This window comes from Pelodiscus sinensis, chromosome 1, assembly GCF_052426305.1.
Source record: "Pelodiscus sinensis isolate ZL-2025 chromosome 1, ASM5242630v1, whole genome shotgun sequence".
In the NCBI taxonomy this organism is placed as follows: Eukaryota; Metazoa; Chordata; order Testudines; family Trionychidae; genus Pelodiscus; species Pelodiscus sinensis.
The window spans coordinates 238,631,034-238,647,355 of record NC_143052.1 but is presented as its reverse complement, the minus strand read 5'-3'; the positions used below and the strand labels follow the sequence as shown (position 1 = coordinate 238,647,355).

General features: G+C 45.1%; 1 protein-coding gene across 2 annotated transcripts in view; it reads right to left on the bottom strand.

Moving 5' to 3' along the window:
- NCK2 (NCK adaptor protein 2) overlaps window positions 1-16,322 on the bottom strand; it is a 129,772-nt gene that overhangs the window by 29,147 nt on the left and 84,303 nt on the right. For both annotated transcript variants that reach the window (XM_075917651.2, XM_075917655.2), the window contains exon 3: window positions 12,060-12,301. In XM_075917651.2, coding sequence (XP_075773766.1) covers window positions 12,060-12,285 — 226 coding nt within the window. In that variant the 5' untranslated portion in view covers window positions 12,286-12,301. The remainder of the gene's footprint in view (window positions 1-12,059; window positions 12,302-16,322) is intronic.

Below are 16,322 nucleotides of genomic sequence, written 5' to 3'. Positions count from 1 at the left end.
TCCCAATCCTCTGCCCATTCACCACATCCGCACCCCTAGCCCATTCCTGCATCTTCTTTCCCGCCCAGATCCCACACCTAGCCCACCCCTGCCCTTTCACATCGAGCCTGCTCCTGCGCCCTACCTCCTATGCAACCTCTTCACCTCAGCTCAGTCCTGTAACCTACCCCTTCGCCACTCCCTCCTGCACACTTGGACCCACCCCTACAAGGGTCCCACAAAATCTACTAGTCTCAGGTTCCCAGAAGAGTTAATCCAGCCCTAAGAGTAAAACCTGAGCCTCGCCTCCCTCCTCCTCCGATCCCGTGGGGCTAGAGTGTCAGGGGACTGTCTTTTTTTCCCCTCCTGCTGTTAGTTGAGGATATCGAGGTTTTTCCCCACCTCCTACTTCTCATTTGGAGGCCAGGGGGAAGTGAGGCTTTTTCCCCCCTTCTTACCAGTGTGTGGGCTCCCTACTAGTTTTTCTGTGGGTCAGTGGCCTCCAACCCAAAAAAGGTTCCCCATCCCTGCTTTAGAAAGTGGTGATGTCAGAAGTCTAACTCACCTTGATGGGAACCTTTTTACGATCCTTGAGTTTCTGATGTCCTTGTTAAGATACTTGGGTTTGGTTTCCAGAGTCTATGGTATTAACGAATTTAAACAGCTCTTTTTGTATTTAAATTCTTTGTTTATATCTTATCAACATATGATATACTCCAAATAGGAAGGCTTAGATCTGTAGACACTAGAACTCATAGAATAGAAATTTTCAGTTAGTATATTTTTTCCTTTTCTCTTTCATTTATGAGGTTCCCAGATCCAGCTGGGATTTTCATAGCAATGTTCATTCAATCAAACCAAACAATATATGATCCTCAATTATTAATCTGCTTCTTGAAAACTACAGAACAATGTTTCTTCCTACAAAAGCCCACGATGTCAATGTCCAGCTTATAACATTTTAGGAAGGTATGAAACAAGCTGACTGCCCTGCAGATCTTCTCATGTGGAGCATAAGTCCTTTTGGAACAGTAGGCTGTTAGTTCTATGAGAAAGCAACCTTCATGTTTCCTGTGGAGAGATTCCTTAATTTGTAGGCCTCACAGATGCATCACTTCAGTAACCTGGAAACAGCAAATTTAGATACTTTCTCTAAGATGCCAGATGGAAGAGAATGGCTAGAGTATAGATTCTCAAACAGGAGTTGGGAGGTTATTGCATGTAGGGTAGTGAACCATCAATCTTCACCTCAAACCCTGCTTTAGGTTGCACTCAAAGGTTTGATATATGGAAGGGACCACTACTACCCAAGTTGTAGGAATGTAATATGTAATACTGAACCAAAACAAAAATACATTACACTGGGCTAAAGTATTGGACTTATCCTTAGCCAGGGATGTACACAGTTTCTGAATGCTCCATATATAATTACGCTCTTTACTCTACTTTGGATATATAGCTCCTCAGTTGAGCAAGATATATTTAGGCCAAAAAAACAGTTGGGGGAGGGGAGGGATAACCACAATCTTGGACTCTGATGACACGGGGATATTTTTATGAGTCCTGTTTGTGTCTCAGTTTCCTATATGTGCTTCTTTGCCATCCAGTAACTGGAAGAGGACTCTGTTTTCAGGGCAGGTGAAGAGATATAGATGTGGGTGTCACCTCACGGTCTAGCCTTAGTCTCCTTATTAATGGAGCACCTGAAGAAACGATGATGAATCCATTCGCCAGGATACTGGAACCTAGCAACCAACAACCCAGAGAGATATGGACTTTCTTGCCTCTCTGCAGGGAAGCTGAACCACAATTTCCCAGCTCAAAATCAAAGGACTGGAGAGGCATGAGGTGGGATAAGGAGTCAGGGCTCTAACCTTGATTATGACAAAAGAAGTCAGATGGGGAGGCACCTTGGCTAGGCTCTTGGCTAACCAGAATGGACTATACTTTATCCTTCATTTCTCTATGCTACCCTAAAGACTTTGTATACCGTATTTCATTCAATGAATAAATCTTCTTATTCTGACAGTGTTGTGTGAGTACTGGTGCAAATGCTTGATCAGATGTATTAATCCCTGAAGAGTGTACAAGTCTCCATCAGGCGTCTCTGTCTGTTGGACTTGCTGAACAGAGCTCAAGATGTGAAGCAGGCATGCAGAAGTCCCAGAGGTATGCCTCTCCTAGAGATTGTTACAAAGCTGGGGGTGTAGCATCAATCCTGTAAATCTGTGACAGGCTCTCTCTGTGAATCTCTGAATTAATTTTTGTCAGGAAGGCTGTATCTGTTCAAAGAACCATTTTATTGCTGAGCACTTAGGACAGTGAGTATTAAAAGACTCAGAAAGGAGATGCTAGTGAAGGACTCCTGTGCCTGCGCTTTAGGGGAGGGTACTTTGAAGATCCCTGGCACAAGCTAATCAAAGTTTCTCCTCATTGCTGTAAATGCAGAGACAATCCAAGTACTTTACCAGTGAGGTGGAGCAATAACAAATCTCTTATCTTCATATCTTTCTCCAACATGCTACGCTCTATGGAGAGAGGTGGACTAGCTCCAGGCCTCTGGAGGGGCAGGGCGTTAGGCAGAGGAGTGAGTTGAAGGCTAGAGAGAGAGAGAGAGAGACTGTGTGTGTGATTGTGTGCCACAAAGACTGGGAGAGTGTGTGTGGCCCAGTGTGTATGTGTACAGCAACTGTGCACGTGTGAGGCACAGAGATTGGGTACAGGTGACACACAGACTGGGTGTGTGTGCGAGCACGGGGCAGAGATACTGGGTGTATGACACTATGAGAGAGAGAAAGCGAGAGCGAGTTAGCTGCTGGAACAATGGACTGCCTCTTTAAAGAAGCACTTTCAGGGTGTCCCTATATACCCATCTCTGCAAAGTAGGGGTTGGGCAGAGGGACATAGGAGAGTTGCTTCAGTCTGAGATCTGAATGGTGACCGAGACATCAGCATTTCTCTCTCATTTCTTTCCCTCCCTCTTTTCCCCATTTTGTGCAGCTAGCAAGAGGGTCCTGGAAGCAGCTCAACTACAGGATGGAGCAAGGTGGGGAGCGGAGGGGCAGCTGAATACATGATGACAGCTATAAGTATGCACACACTGCTATTCAGCTAGATGGGCTGGAGAGAAAAGTTGGGCAGGCCACATCCAGCCCACAGGACGGATTTTGCCCACCCCTGTCATAGAGATAGGCCAGCTGCAGCAATGGAGTCCCAACAGTAGAGAGGAACTGGATCCTTCGATCTCCAGCAAAAGGGAGAGAGAAGTGAAGATCAGAGACACAATTAGGAAACTACCAAGAAAAAGTCTTTTTTTTTCTTTTTTGGGAGGGAGGGGAAGAAGATTTAATGTTTTTTCTCTGTAGCAGGTCTTCTTAAAGTTATTCTCCTTAACCTCTGATGATAGGACAAGAAGCAATGGGCTTAAATTGCAGTAAGGGAGGTTTAGACTGGACATTAGGAAAATCTTCCTAATTCTCAGGGTGGTTAAACACTGGAATAAGGTGCCTAAGGAGGTTGCGGAATCTCCATCACTGGAGATATTTAAGAACAGGTTAGATAGACATCTGTCAGGTATGATCTAGATAGTGCTTGGTCCTGTCGTGAGGGTAGGGGACTGAATTTGATGACCTCTCAAGGTCCCTTCCAGTTCTAGTATTCTATGATTCTATATAATTATTCCCCTTTACCTGTTTCCTCATTGTTTGTCACATACTCCAATTTCAAGTGTCCCACCCCAATATAATATTCAAAACTCAGTAATCATTGTCTAACACAAATGTTTTTTTAAAATTCATGCCTGGGTCTTGTTCAGTTTGCTCATGCCATTCTTTGGAATCCTAACCTTTTCTCTCAGCCTTCCTTCCTTTCTTTCTTTTTGGCTGCCAATCCTGCAAAGAGTACTGATCAAGCAGAGGCCTACATCCATGATGTGCCCCACTGAAATTCAATATAGCTCTCCTATATAGAGCTAGTTGGAGGATTAGGGCCTTAGATTGTATTCTGCTTGGAATTAGGTCTTTCTTGACCTCTAAATCATCTTCATGGTATCTGGAAAAGGGTTTACTGTTCTGTAAGAGCAACTCCTATGAGTAGGGCTGCAAAAATGTGTCAGACCATGAAATAAACCCTTCCCCATGAAAACTGAGCTCTCCCTTGCTGCTGGCAGTTCCCTAGTCATTAGGCTCCTAGTTGCAAGTGCCAACTGTGCTGGAAGGGAGAAGAGCCTCTCTCACTCTTTGGGGCAGACTGGATTCAATTTAGAGTGCCTACCCGGGCTGCCAGAAGCTCTAGCCACGAAGGTTCCTGCAGTGGGAGACTTGTGGAGGTGGTTTCAAAATCCCTCTGCTCCTGGTAACACTCCAGCCAGGGAGCTCCTAGTTGTGAGTTTCTGCTGGGCTAGGAAGGGACAGAACCATGGCCGTCTGGTATAATAGGTGAGGAAAAGCACTTGCCTTCTCAAACTGCCAGCAGGGCCCTGTTCACGCTCCACTCCCAGGACACCTACTTGAAGGCATTCTGATGATGGAATGTTGCTGCCCCAGTGACCGCCTCTGGGGCCAGGGAGACTGGAGCCACACACAACCCACCCTCCCCGTGCTTTGGGGTTGGGAAGGCTAGGGCCATGTTCCCACACACCCTCCCTGTGCACTGGAGCAAGGAAGGCTACGGCTGCATGCCGAGCTACCCTCCCTGTGCTCTGGGGCCAGGAAGGCTGGGGCCGTGTGCCTGCACACAGCATGCTGCCCTGCCTCCCTGGAAGGGAACAGGGAAGCAGTTTGACTCCTGTGTGGGACGGGTTTCCCTCCCTCAGCCCTACCTTCATTGACTGCCCATGGATAGGACTTGTCTTTGTCTGGATGCTTTTACTATGTTACCAATTGTAGAAAGTAATTTTGCTGTGAGAATATATACAGGCAGTCCCCGGGTTACGTACAAGATAGGGACTGTAGGTTTGTTCTTAAGTTGAATTTGTATGTAAGTCGGAACTGGTACATATTGGGGGGGAGGGGCCGGGGAGCTGGAGTTAGGTGGAAAAGACCCTGATTCTCATACAACTTCCTTATTCTAAGAAAAACACATACTGTTTTGATATGAAGGTTTTTTTTGGTTGATATTTTAATTAAAAATTGATCATAAGTTTCAGTGTTTCATGCTATATCCAAATCTTCCTTTTGGGGTACCTGAAAGATCCCAGTTATTCATTTAATAGTCAGAATCTTTGTTTTTTATAACTAAAAAAAGTTTATTCAATGCATATTACTGTTCCAAATGGAATTTGCTACCGATAGTTCAGTGAAATGGGTATTAAGTGTAATCAATAGTCATTGGAGAGTGCAGTGAAATATTGATACAATCAAAGCTGTTGTTGTATTCTGCTGAGCAGAAAATGGAAATCCCTTCCTGTGAAGTGTGTGTGTGAATTTATCCACAGGATTAATTTTAAAGAAAAATTCTGTGTTGGGAACAGGAGTTTAGCCACAGGTGGGTCCTCATTGTCCACTCACCCACTTTGCAACCAGACCCATTCCCTCGGGGCTTACCGTGCTCCGCTCCAGCCAGGGTGTGGAGTTGGGGCTTATCCCCTCTTCCCTTCTGTCCTGCTCCTCCTCATTCTTGCCCACCCACACCACTGGGTAATTTTTCAGCTTCACCTCTGCCAGGCTGAAAGGGACTTGTTAATTTCATGTGACACTAACAAGATACTTGCAGCTCTAGTGCTGAAGAGGGAAAGAGCTGTTGCTCCCAAGGTGGGGACTGTAACACAATGGGTCTCACTGTTTGCTGCTCCTGCTGTTCCCTAGGAAATTAATTTTTCCGCTCTGGGGTGCCCCCTTTTGGCTGGTGTCTTGTTCCCCCCCCAGCAGACCCGCGTCCTCCGCAGCGAGAAAAGCCGCTCCGCGTCTCCCTGGTCTGCTGGGGGGAAGCGCCCCCCGCGCCGCCGGAGGCAGCGACAGTGGGGGAGACACCCCGCACTAGCTGTGCCCCCCTCTCCCCCGTTTGTAACTAGGGATCCGATGTAAGTCGGATTGATGTAACCCGGGGACTGCCTGTATACATATTTGTATTATTCAATTATTTTGGTGGTGAGCATATATATGCAATTGTAGAACCGTCATTTTACTGTGTGTGCACAATAAAGAAAGGGGAAAAGAAAAGAGTCTAGTAGGAGTGGAAGATTTTTGCTGCCAAAACTGGTTGTTTTTTCCTGACAAAAGTAGCACTGCAGCATGAATACTCTCACTTTTGTCAAGACAGGGCAGTTTTTGGTGACAAAACTTGGTAGTGTAAACAAACCCTTGACCTAAAGCTTTATCTATACTACATAGCTTTTGGTGACACAGAGCTGTCTCTAAAATTCAGGCAGCATAAACATTGTTTATTAGCACTATTACCCACAAAAAAACTTCCACCCTTCATGAACAGTGTTTGCTTTGTGTGCAGGAGAGCTACTGCCCACAAAGCACTGTTTACATGAGCACTTGCCAAGGTGTTGCAGAGTTTATTAAGCACCTATGAACGACAAAAGCTTTTGTCATTCAATTGCCAGTGTAGACAAAGTGTAAGTATTCATCTGATTAAATTGATTTTACCCACGAAAGCTCATGATACCATATATTTTTGTTAGTCTCCAAGGTGCCACAGGACTACTTATTGTTTTAAAAAGGAAAACAGACCACCACCTATAGCCCCTAGCTTAAATACTCCACCGCATCTTTGACAATCTATCCTGGAAAACGATCCCTCACTCTCACAGACCATGAGAGAAAGGCCAATCCTTGCCTACAGGCAGCCCCCCAATCTAAAGCAAATACCGCAGCCACACACCATACCACAGATACACTCATTCAGGAACCAGCTCCTGCAACAAACCCTGTCCACATATCTATACAAGCAACACCACCACAGGACTCAACCACATAAGCCACATCCCTACTCTGTATATAGCATTAGTGAAACTGACAGTGGAAAAAACTGTTCTGTTCTGGCATCATATTTTATAGAGGATGATGAAAAATTGGAGAGGATGTAGAAAAGAGAAACAAAAATGTTTTGAAAGCTAGAGACTACAAAAAACCTTAAGGAGATCAATCTGTTTTGCTGATCAAAAAGCAGATTAAGACCATCATAAGGCATAAGTGTAACACTGTTGCTGGGATGTATTAGCAGGAGTGTCGTAAGCAAGACACAAGTAGTAATTATTCTAATCTGCTCTGTGTGGATTAGGCCTCAACTGGAGCATTGTGTCCAGTTCTGGGCACCACCTTTTATGAAGTATGTGGGCAAATTGGAGAGAGCTCAGAAAAGTGTGACAAAAAACACAATTAAAGGTCTAGAAACCATATCCTATGAGGGAAGAATGAAAAAACTGGGCATGTTTAGTTTGGAAAAGAGAAGACGAAGGGGGGACATGAAAACAGTTTTCAAATATTAAAAGGTTGTTACCAGGAGGAAGGGAAAATTATTTTCTCTCAACTTCTGATGATAGGACAAGAAATGATGGACTTAAATTGAAGCATGGGAGGTTTAGGTTGGATATTAGGAAAAATTTCCCAACAGTCAAGGCGGTTTAGCACTGGAATAAATTGCCAAGGGAGGTTGTGGAATTTACACAGGAGATGTTTAAGAGAAGGTTAGACAAACACCTGTCAGTAATAGTCTATACTTAGTTCTGCCATGAGTGCAAGGGACTCATTTTGTGATTCTATGATAAGTACCTTCACAGGAGAACATAGTGGGTATTAAAGGATGTTACATATTTAAGGCACTGTGTTTAAAAAAAACACACAGTAGTGCCCCAGTTAAATGTTTTAATTTCACAGAATATCTACACAGCTCCCCTCTGCCATCCCTACCCACACCACTGAAATTTTTCCAACAGCAGTGAGGGGAAAATGGGCGTCCCTGCTGAGGCCAAAGGTGCTTTTTGGGGATTAATGGGCTGATCCCATCCCAGTGAGATGAGGAGAGTAATGCAGAGCAAGGAAAGGCGTTCACTGTGCACATGATGCTGGCTAGTCCAGTCTGCCATTGCTACTTTCTTCCCCAGCAAGTGGGGAGGGGAGTCGGTATTGACAAGTGTATGGCATTTAGAAGCCCCAAACTTGGCTTTGTCCTCCAGCAAGCCCATTGGTGACACGAGAGGAGCTGAAAACAGGATCTGCTGCTTTGAGCATAAGCAGATGTATTGGGAAGGCGGGGGGCGTAAGACAAGAAATGTGTCTCAAACTTGGATCAAGCATTCTTTCATTCCTTCGATGTAGAAGGGCTCCCTTACATACCTCGTGCTTCAAGTGGTGGATCCTGGTCTCAGCTCCTGTAGTGTCTCCTCTGGGTTTGGGGAGGTGGGTAACGTGGGCCAGGTCAGTGATTCAAATCACAGCGCTTTGTCAGTGCTGTCTACCTCTCCTTGGTGGTTGGCAGGAAGCAATAGGAGAGCAAGCTGAGCTTTGATTCTTTACCCAGGCCAGGCTAGACTAGACCAGACAGACACTGCTATGTTGTGAGAAACCTCCATCCCACAAGTAGCCAAATTAGGCAAATGCTCCAAGTTAGCTGCCTCCCCAATTCTCATTTCCACCTCCCTACTGTTGGAAAAATCACTGTATTGAGCTAATGCCACAATTTCTGTGAAGAATGAAATTATGGTTTCTGAGGGCCTTATGCATGCACAACGAGCATTTGCAAAATGTGAATGAAAAGCTCTGTGAGAGGAGAGGAAACCCTTGTTTTGTCTCACATCTTCTTAACGCTGGATATGGGGTGACAAAAAAAAGTAGACAGTTGTCCCCAAAACCTACAGCTCTCAAAAGGCTGATGTGACAAAATTGATTTGGGAAGGAATGAGCTGGGATGAAGTGAGGAGTCCATTTCATCCCAATTGAGTATGTTCTTCACTGGCTCTCTATCTTCACTGTGCACAAACTGGCTAGTTACAGCTGTTTGCTTAGGAACTGCTTGGGGAGAATGGTTTCATCTTGTTGAATATTCCTCTGTTCCTAAAAATCTAAAACAAGTGAAATATAAACAGCAGGATTGATCCACAAGATCTACACCACAGTGAGTGTTTCCCTGAGATGAACTAAACTGCCCAGCCACTGCAGCAGGAATCTTGAAACAAACTACAAAGAAGAGATTAGAAAAAAGGGCAGGCTGCTAAAGGAAGAGTATACGTATGTCCCAAATATCCTGGTAACATTGGGGTGGAGGTACTCATAGCAATGAAGAAAAGCCCAGTCCCAGCACAGACTGGAAATCACTTAGTCCTCATAAAAATGCTATTAAAAGTGCTATTTTAGATATTAAAAGTAAGAGAGACATGAGAAGGAGCTGGATGGACAGTACGTAGGACCATTGAAAATTTCTCAATGGAAAATTGTGTTTTCAACAAAACAATGGATTTTTTTCCTCAAAAGTATTTGCTTTCTACACTGATTTTTACTTTGTGTCAAAAAAGCCAATAACTGAAAACTGAATATTTTTGATGAACATTAACAAATTTTCATTTGGAAATGCTTTTGTTCCCCCTCATGGGACTAGTACAGGGATGGGCAATAATTTTTGAAGGGGGGCTACTTCATGAATTTCAGAAGGGGCGTGGCCTTGGGCAGAAGGGGCAAGGCTGGGAGACTTCATGCATTCCCACACCCACAGATTCTGATTGGCCTGGGGGTGGGGGAGCATGTGAAGTCTTTGCACCCCACCTCCATCCTGTCAGGGGTGCAAAGTGCCTAATGAAAACCACTAGCTGTCAAACTGCTGGCAATTCCCTCTGGTGCCGCATGCCCCTGGTGGGGGAGGGGGGAGAGGAGACTTTGTGCACTCCCGTTGCCCCCACGTCTCAATTGCCTGGGGGAGTGGGAGTGGCCAAAAGCCACATCAAAGGGCTTGGGAGGTTGAATCTGGCTTGCAGAGGCTGTCATGCCCACTTGTGGACAAGTACTTGAGGTTCCTCTTTAGGCTAGGTTCTCAAGTTGGACCGCCTATTCCATAGTACACTATAGCTAAGGTTACATTTTTGCCATTATATCTTTTACTTAGTAAAAGTCATGGACAGGTCAAAGGCAGTAAACAAAAATTCACAGCCAGTGACCTTCCATGACTTGTATTATACACCCCACACTAAATCATGGGTGCTCTGAGGTCCAGGGCCCACAAGGTTGCGTGGGAAGGTAGAGGGCTGGGATCCCTGCTGGTACTGGAGAAGAGTTGGTGGGGCTGGCAGGTTCCCTACTAGGGATGTAAAATCCCATTTAATCAGTTAACTGATCTAAATTATGGCAGATGGGGGAGAAGGAAGGTAGCTCTAATCCAGCTGGATTGGAGTGTCCCATTCCCCGGCCATGGACATGGGTTGTCCTGGTTAGGCTAGAGCCCTCCTGCCTGAAATGCACCTGGACCAGGCTGCTGCAGACAGAAGCTGCTCCGGCTGGGCTGGCGTGCCCCTCCTGCCAATTTGCAGTGGGCTCCGCAGAGCTGAGTCCCTTCCCCATCAAAGAAAAAAGACACAAGGCAAACTAGAACTTCCACGAAGTAGCAGGTTAGCATTTCCAAATTGAAATTTTTGGTTTGTAGTTGACAGTTTTCAGCCTATAATTTGAGAGTTTCTGCTGGAAGCTCAAAACATTAGAAAAAAAATTAAATTAAATAATTTTCTCCTATTTTTTCAGTTTCCTCACACCATTCTTTTCTCAGCCAACTTTTCTCTTGCTTTATAATTGTTTCTATTTTAATAAATACGTCCTGAAACATCACTATGTTTATAACAGCCTTTAGCTATAGCTATAAGCACTTAAAAGTTATATTTAATTAAGGAAAAGTCGTAATTACCAACATCAGTACAAGAAATTCCAGAAATGAGGACCCAAAGTCTAAAAAAGCACAGTAAAAACCTTTCAAGTTTATGCTATTACTCTTAGTCCAATATAGAATGCTTCTTAAAGTATTCAATCTGCAAGAATCACATATTTGATGAATTTTGCAACAAATTCAAAAATTTAGTGGTGAAAAGATTAAACGTGTATAGGTGACTTTCAGATACACCTCATCAAAACAACTTAACTTCTTAAAAATGTAAGCATTTATACTTTTCTTTATGTGTTCTTGGGGGGAACTGGTAGGCAGATATAAGTAATGGTTGAAATATCAGGATATTCATTTCCATTGCTTCCATTTGGACTTTTAGAAGAGTTAGAAAACACCCTCAGGTTAATGAAAAAAAAAAATCAAGCGCTACTACTATGAACTAGGGATGTAAGTGAGTAATCAACTAAGTCTAGGCTTATTGTGTAGTCAAGTCAATTACTTGATTACTTGCATTACCCCCATTTCCTGCCTCTGTATCAGAGGCAACAGTGGGGTATAATGAGGGAAGGGGAGACTGCCACGAAGCAGCCTCTGCCTGCGGTGAACCCAAGCTCGCTATGGGCAGAAGCTGCTCCACATCCCTTAGAACAGTCACTGTCTGTGGGGAGACGTAAGTTGGGACTGAGCAAGTCCGGTTCAGTCCAGGCTTGCACAGGTCAGGGACTGCTGTGGCACTGCATTTTAAATGCAGAGCCACAGTGGGTTAGCTCCCAACCTGGCAAGAGCTGGGACTGAGCTGGGCTAACTCAGTCCTGGCTCATGCCAGCTCCTGGACCTACCCCTGCTGCACCTCTGCAGTTTAGATGTAGTAAGAGCCGGGATGCCTGCAAGCCCAGCTCCTACTACATTTAAAATGTAGAACCGCAGTGGGGGTAGCTACTGGACCAGGCGTGAGCCAGGACTGAGTACCTTCCCTTATTGACTAATTGTGTAGTCAATACAAATTGTATCGACTACTATTAGCCAATTACCTGCCTCTTAACATCCTTAAAATGAACATGGTGCATACGACTGAAAAAAAATGTTTCTTGCTCTACTTAACATGCACATAGATATGAGCAAAATCGTTACTGACCACATTAATGTTTTGTGGAAAAAAAATTGATCAAGCACTACCTCCCATAACTACAAAATCCCCCCAAAGCATTCATTTTACTGAGACAAATTCATTTTTAACACTCTAATTTAAAAGTCACTAGTTGTATCAGACTTACCCAATGTGTCTTTTAGATTTTTAACCAGGGAGCCTTTCTTCAAGCTGTTCTTTCGCTCCACGTAATTTGATGGCACATATCCCGTTTTGTTGGCCGCATTTCTTACCCTCCACCATGTTTTGGAATCATCCAGTAGCCAAAGACGCTCGTTCTTCTTGATGTCAAGTTCTTGGTCCTGTTGTGCAGTATAATCCCACTTGGCTATAACAATAACTTCTTCTGTCATCTTTCATGGAGTCCCTCTGCCACAAAGCAGTGGAAAAGTTCATTAACACACTCTACTTGAATCCCCTTCCATTATTATTTCAACATAAAAGCATGTAAACTTCAACTCCTTTGGAGAAAAAACAGGCATATACAAAAATAAATGAAAAAAATCATTCCTTTTTGGTTTGCCAAACAATACAGTAATCAAATTAGGATATCCTGGTAATACACTTATTCACAAATTTAAATTTCTTCTTCTGGACTATTAAATAATGTTATTAAACTGCAAGAATATCTAAAAAAGTTCTTAAACTTAACATTTACAACACATTTAGCCTCTATACGCACAATTATAAGATTATTCCTACATTCTTTAAGATCCTCTTCGTAATAAAAAAAAACAGTAGTACAAGCCAAAAAAGATTTTACTTTTCCATTCTGTGACAGGGTTGGGCCAGAGGGGTACAAGAAAATAAGTGTTAGGAGAGAAATATTAGCCCTAGATTAAGTCTCTTTTCCCAGGGTAAACTAATAAGGGCTAAACCAGAACCTGCAGGAATTTACCAGAACCAATCAGGGCAAATAAGTCACCTGTAGCCAGACTTGTCCAGAGTCAAGTGAGTTAGACTAGTCAGAACACCTGGGGCCTTTGAAGAACCAGTTGAGACTGGTTAAAATGGGCTCCCTTTCTGGTAGCTCAGAGTGCACGAGGAGTTTGGGGAGAGAGGGACCTGTGGAGAGTCTGAGAGGAGAAAGTAAAAGCAGATACCAGGAGAAAGAACCTGCCATAGGGAAGGTTCCGAGGAAGACTATGAGGAAATGGCATAGGGGATTCGTAGCTGTTACGCAGATGTTACCAGAGACATTGTAGACAGTTTCTATCACAGGGTTCCTGGGCTGGAAACTAGAGTAGATGGTGGGCCCAGGTTTCCCACACTACCAGTTCTCCATTCCAGTACTAAAGAGAGACTGGTTATGTCCTGTCCTATATCACAGAGACTATGAAATTTGGTTTTCTCTCTTTTTACCATGCTGGCCAATGATAAGAGTATCTCAACAAACAGCAAACTGGTGTCTAAATTGAGGGCTGATGTGAGCCTCTGAGGTAAGTAAAGTGCCTGAAAGTGTGGGGCCCACCACAGTTAAGGAGGAGCTATGTCACAATCCTCAATATCACACTTTGTATGTTACATCATTTTATAATGACCGTCATTCTAACATGCTCCGTACAAACATTAAAAATACTTCAGTTTAAAAAGAAAAGCATGGGCTTGCTCTCTCTCTCTCTCTTTCAAAAAAAAAAAAAAAAAAAAAAAAAAAGAGGACCATGTGGTATTTTGGGTCTATTTAGTTATATAATTAATTTGTGCTTCAGCAGAAAAAATAGATATGTTCTTCTAATCTGTATCATTCAGACCAGGGGAGGGCAATAATTTTGGGGGGGAGGGGCACTCCAAGAATTTGGAAAGTGGTCAAGGGCTGCACTTTTCTGTGGAGGTGGTGTGGAGTCCTAGGGGGTTGTGACCTGGTTCAGGGGTTTAGGGTGTAAGATCAGGGAGGGAGTATAGGTACAGGAGAGGATTCTGGCCTGGGGAAAGAGGTGTAGGAGGGGATACAGGTTCTGGGAGGGAGTTATGACCTGGGACAGAGGGGTGCAGAGGGTTTGGATGGTGACCTGGTGGAGGGAGTTGGGGTGTGGGAGAGGCAGGGGTGCCAGAGGTAGGCTTTGGCTGGGAGGCCCTTACCTAAGTGTCTCCCAGTCAGCAACCTTGCAGCACCCCAAAGGCAGGCTGGGCTCCCTTCCTGCTGAAGCCCCAGACAGCTTAAAACTGCAGCCTGTTCCCTCCATGCAGCTCTCAGCTCGGGAGGGGATAGAGGCTTGCGCTGTCCCTGTCCCCTAGGCCAATCTCAGCTCCTATTGGCTGGTTGTTTCTGGCCAATAGAGCTGAGGACTGAGATGGGGGTGGGGAAATCACACAAAGCCTTCCCCTCATTCCAGAGCAGAGAACCACATGGAGCAACCCTTCACTTAAAAAATACCGGGCCTCAGTGTGGCTGCTGGGGAGAGGGGGTGTGAGTGTGAGTGTGAGTGTGAGTGTGAGAGAGAGAGAGAGAGAGAGAGAGAGAGAGCGACCCACTGCTGGGAAACAGGGTTGGGGGCAGCGGGGCTGTCTGGCGGAGATCAGGGTGGGCAGGCAGTGGAAGCAGGGCTGGCCGGGGGAGATCGGGAGGAGGAGGACGGGAGAACCAGCCGCCAGAAGCCAGAAGCCGGGCTGGATGTGGGCAGCAGGGCTGGCCAGGGGAGATTGGGAGGAGAAGCGGGGAGGGGAGAGGAGGGGGCAAATTGGCCGGTGGGAAGCGGGACTGACCCGGGCACATGCAGACTCGGGCACACGAGTGAGTCCAGCCCCAGGATTTCCAATCCCCTCCTGCCCCCCCATGCCATCCCTCGAGTAGTTGCGAACTACCTGGCTGGTAGACACACTCACGCAGCATGAGCACATCTACCAGCCAGGCAGTTCACAGCTACAGACTGATATACCTAATAATAATAAAACTTACCTAATTAGAAAATACTGGACATTTTATATGTCCGTATTTTCTCAATTTGTTTCCCCGACAAAACCTTCAAATACCAGACTGTCCGGTACAAAACTGGACACCTGGCAACCCTACCCTACCCCTCCTTGCACCCTCTCTCCTAGCCAGATACCCTACCCCCAATCTGCTCCTGTCTCCTGGAGTGCCCATGCGGCATCGGGTCCCTCAAGCCCTGGCCCAGGCTTGGCAGAGGATGCAGCAGGGTGAAACACTGAAAATTTATTCGTTTTTAATTCTTTTTTTATGTGTGTTTATATTTTTGGGCTGCAAAAAACAGTACTGAAAAAAACAGGTTCCAACTAAAGTAAAAAGTTTGGGAAACCCTGGTCTAGCCAGCTTTCTATCCATCTTACAGTCCATTTATCCAATCCATATTCCCTTAACTTGCTGGCAAGAATATTGTGGGTGACCGTCTCAAAAGCTTTGCTAAAGCTGGCACTGGGGCTTTGGGAGGACTCATAGATTCATAGACTTTAAGGTCAGAAGGGACCATTATGATCATCTAGTCTGACCCCCTGCACAGTGCAGGCCACAGAATCTCAACCACCCGTCTTAGAATAATCCTCTCACCTATATCAAAGATATTGAAGCATTCAAATACTTTGAAGGACCCAACATGCAGAGAGTCCTTCAGCTGTGATCTGTGCCCAATGCTACAGAGGAAGGTGAAAAACCTCCAGGGCCTCTGCCAATCTACCCTGGAGGAAAATTCCTTCCTGATCCCAAATATGGCAATCAGCTAAACCCTGAGCATGTGGGCAAGACTCACCAGCCAGACACCCAGAAAGTTCCCTATAGCAACTCCTATCATCCCTCCATTGACCTATTTCCAACTGATAATGAATGGTCAATTAGTTACCAAGATCATGTTATTTCATCCAACCATCCCCTTATCATAGAATCATAGAACTGGAAGAGACCCCAGAAGGTCGTCAAGTCCAGCCCCCCGCTCTAGGCAGGACCAATCCCATCTAAATCAACCCGGCCAGGGCTTTGTCAAGCCAAGACTTAAATACCTCTAGGGATGGAGACTCCACTACTTCCCTAGGTAACCCATTCCAATGCTTCACTACCCTTCTAGTAAAATAGTTTTTCCTAATATCCAATCTGGACCTCTCCCACCACAACTTGAGACCATTGCTCCTTGTTCTGCCATCTGTCACTACTGAGAACAGCCTCTCTCCATCCTCTTTGGAACCTCCCTTCAGGAAGTTGAAGGCTGCTATCAAATCCCCCCTCACTCTTCGCTTCTGCAGACTAAACAGACCCAAGTCCCTCAGCCTCTCCTCGTAGGTCATATGCTCCAGCCCCCTAATCATTTTGGTTGCCCTCCGCTGGACCCTCTCCAATGCTTCCACATCCTTTTTGTAGTGGGGGGCCCAGAACTGGACACAATACTCCAGATGTGGCCTCACCAAAGCCGAATAAAGGGGAATAATGACATCTCTGGATCTG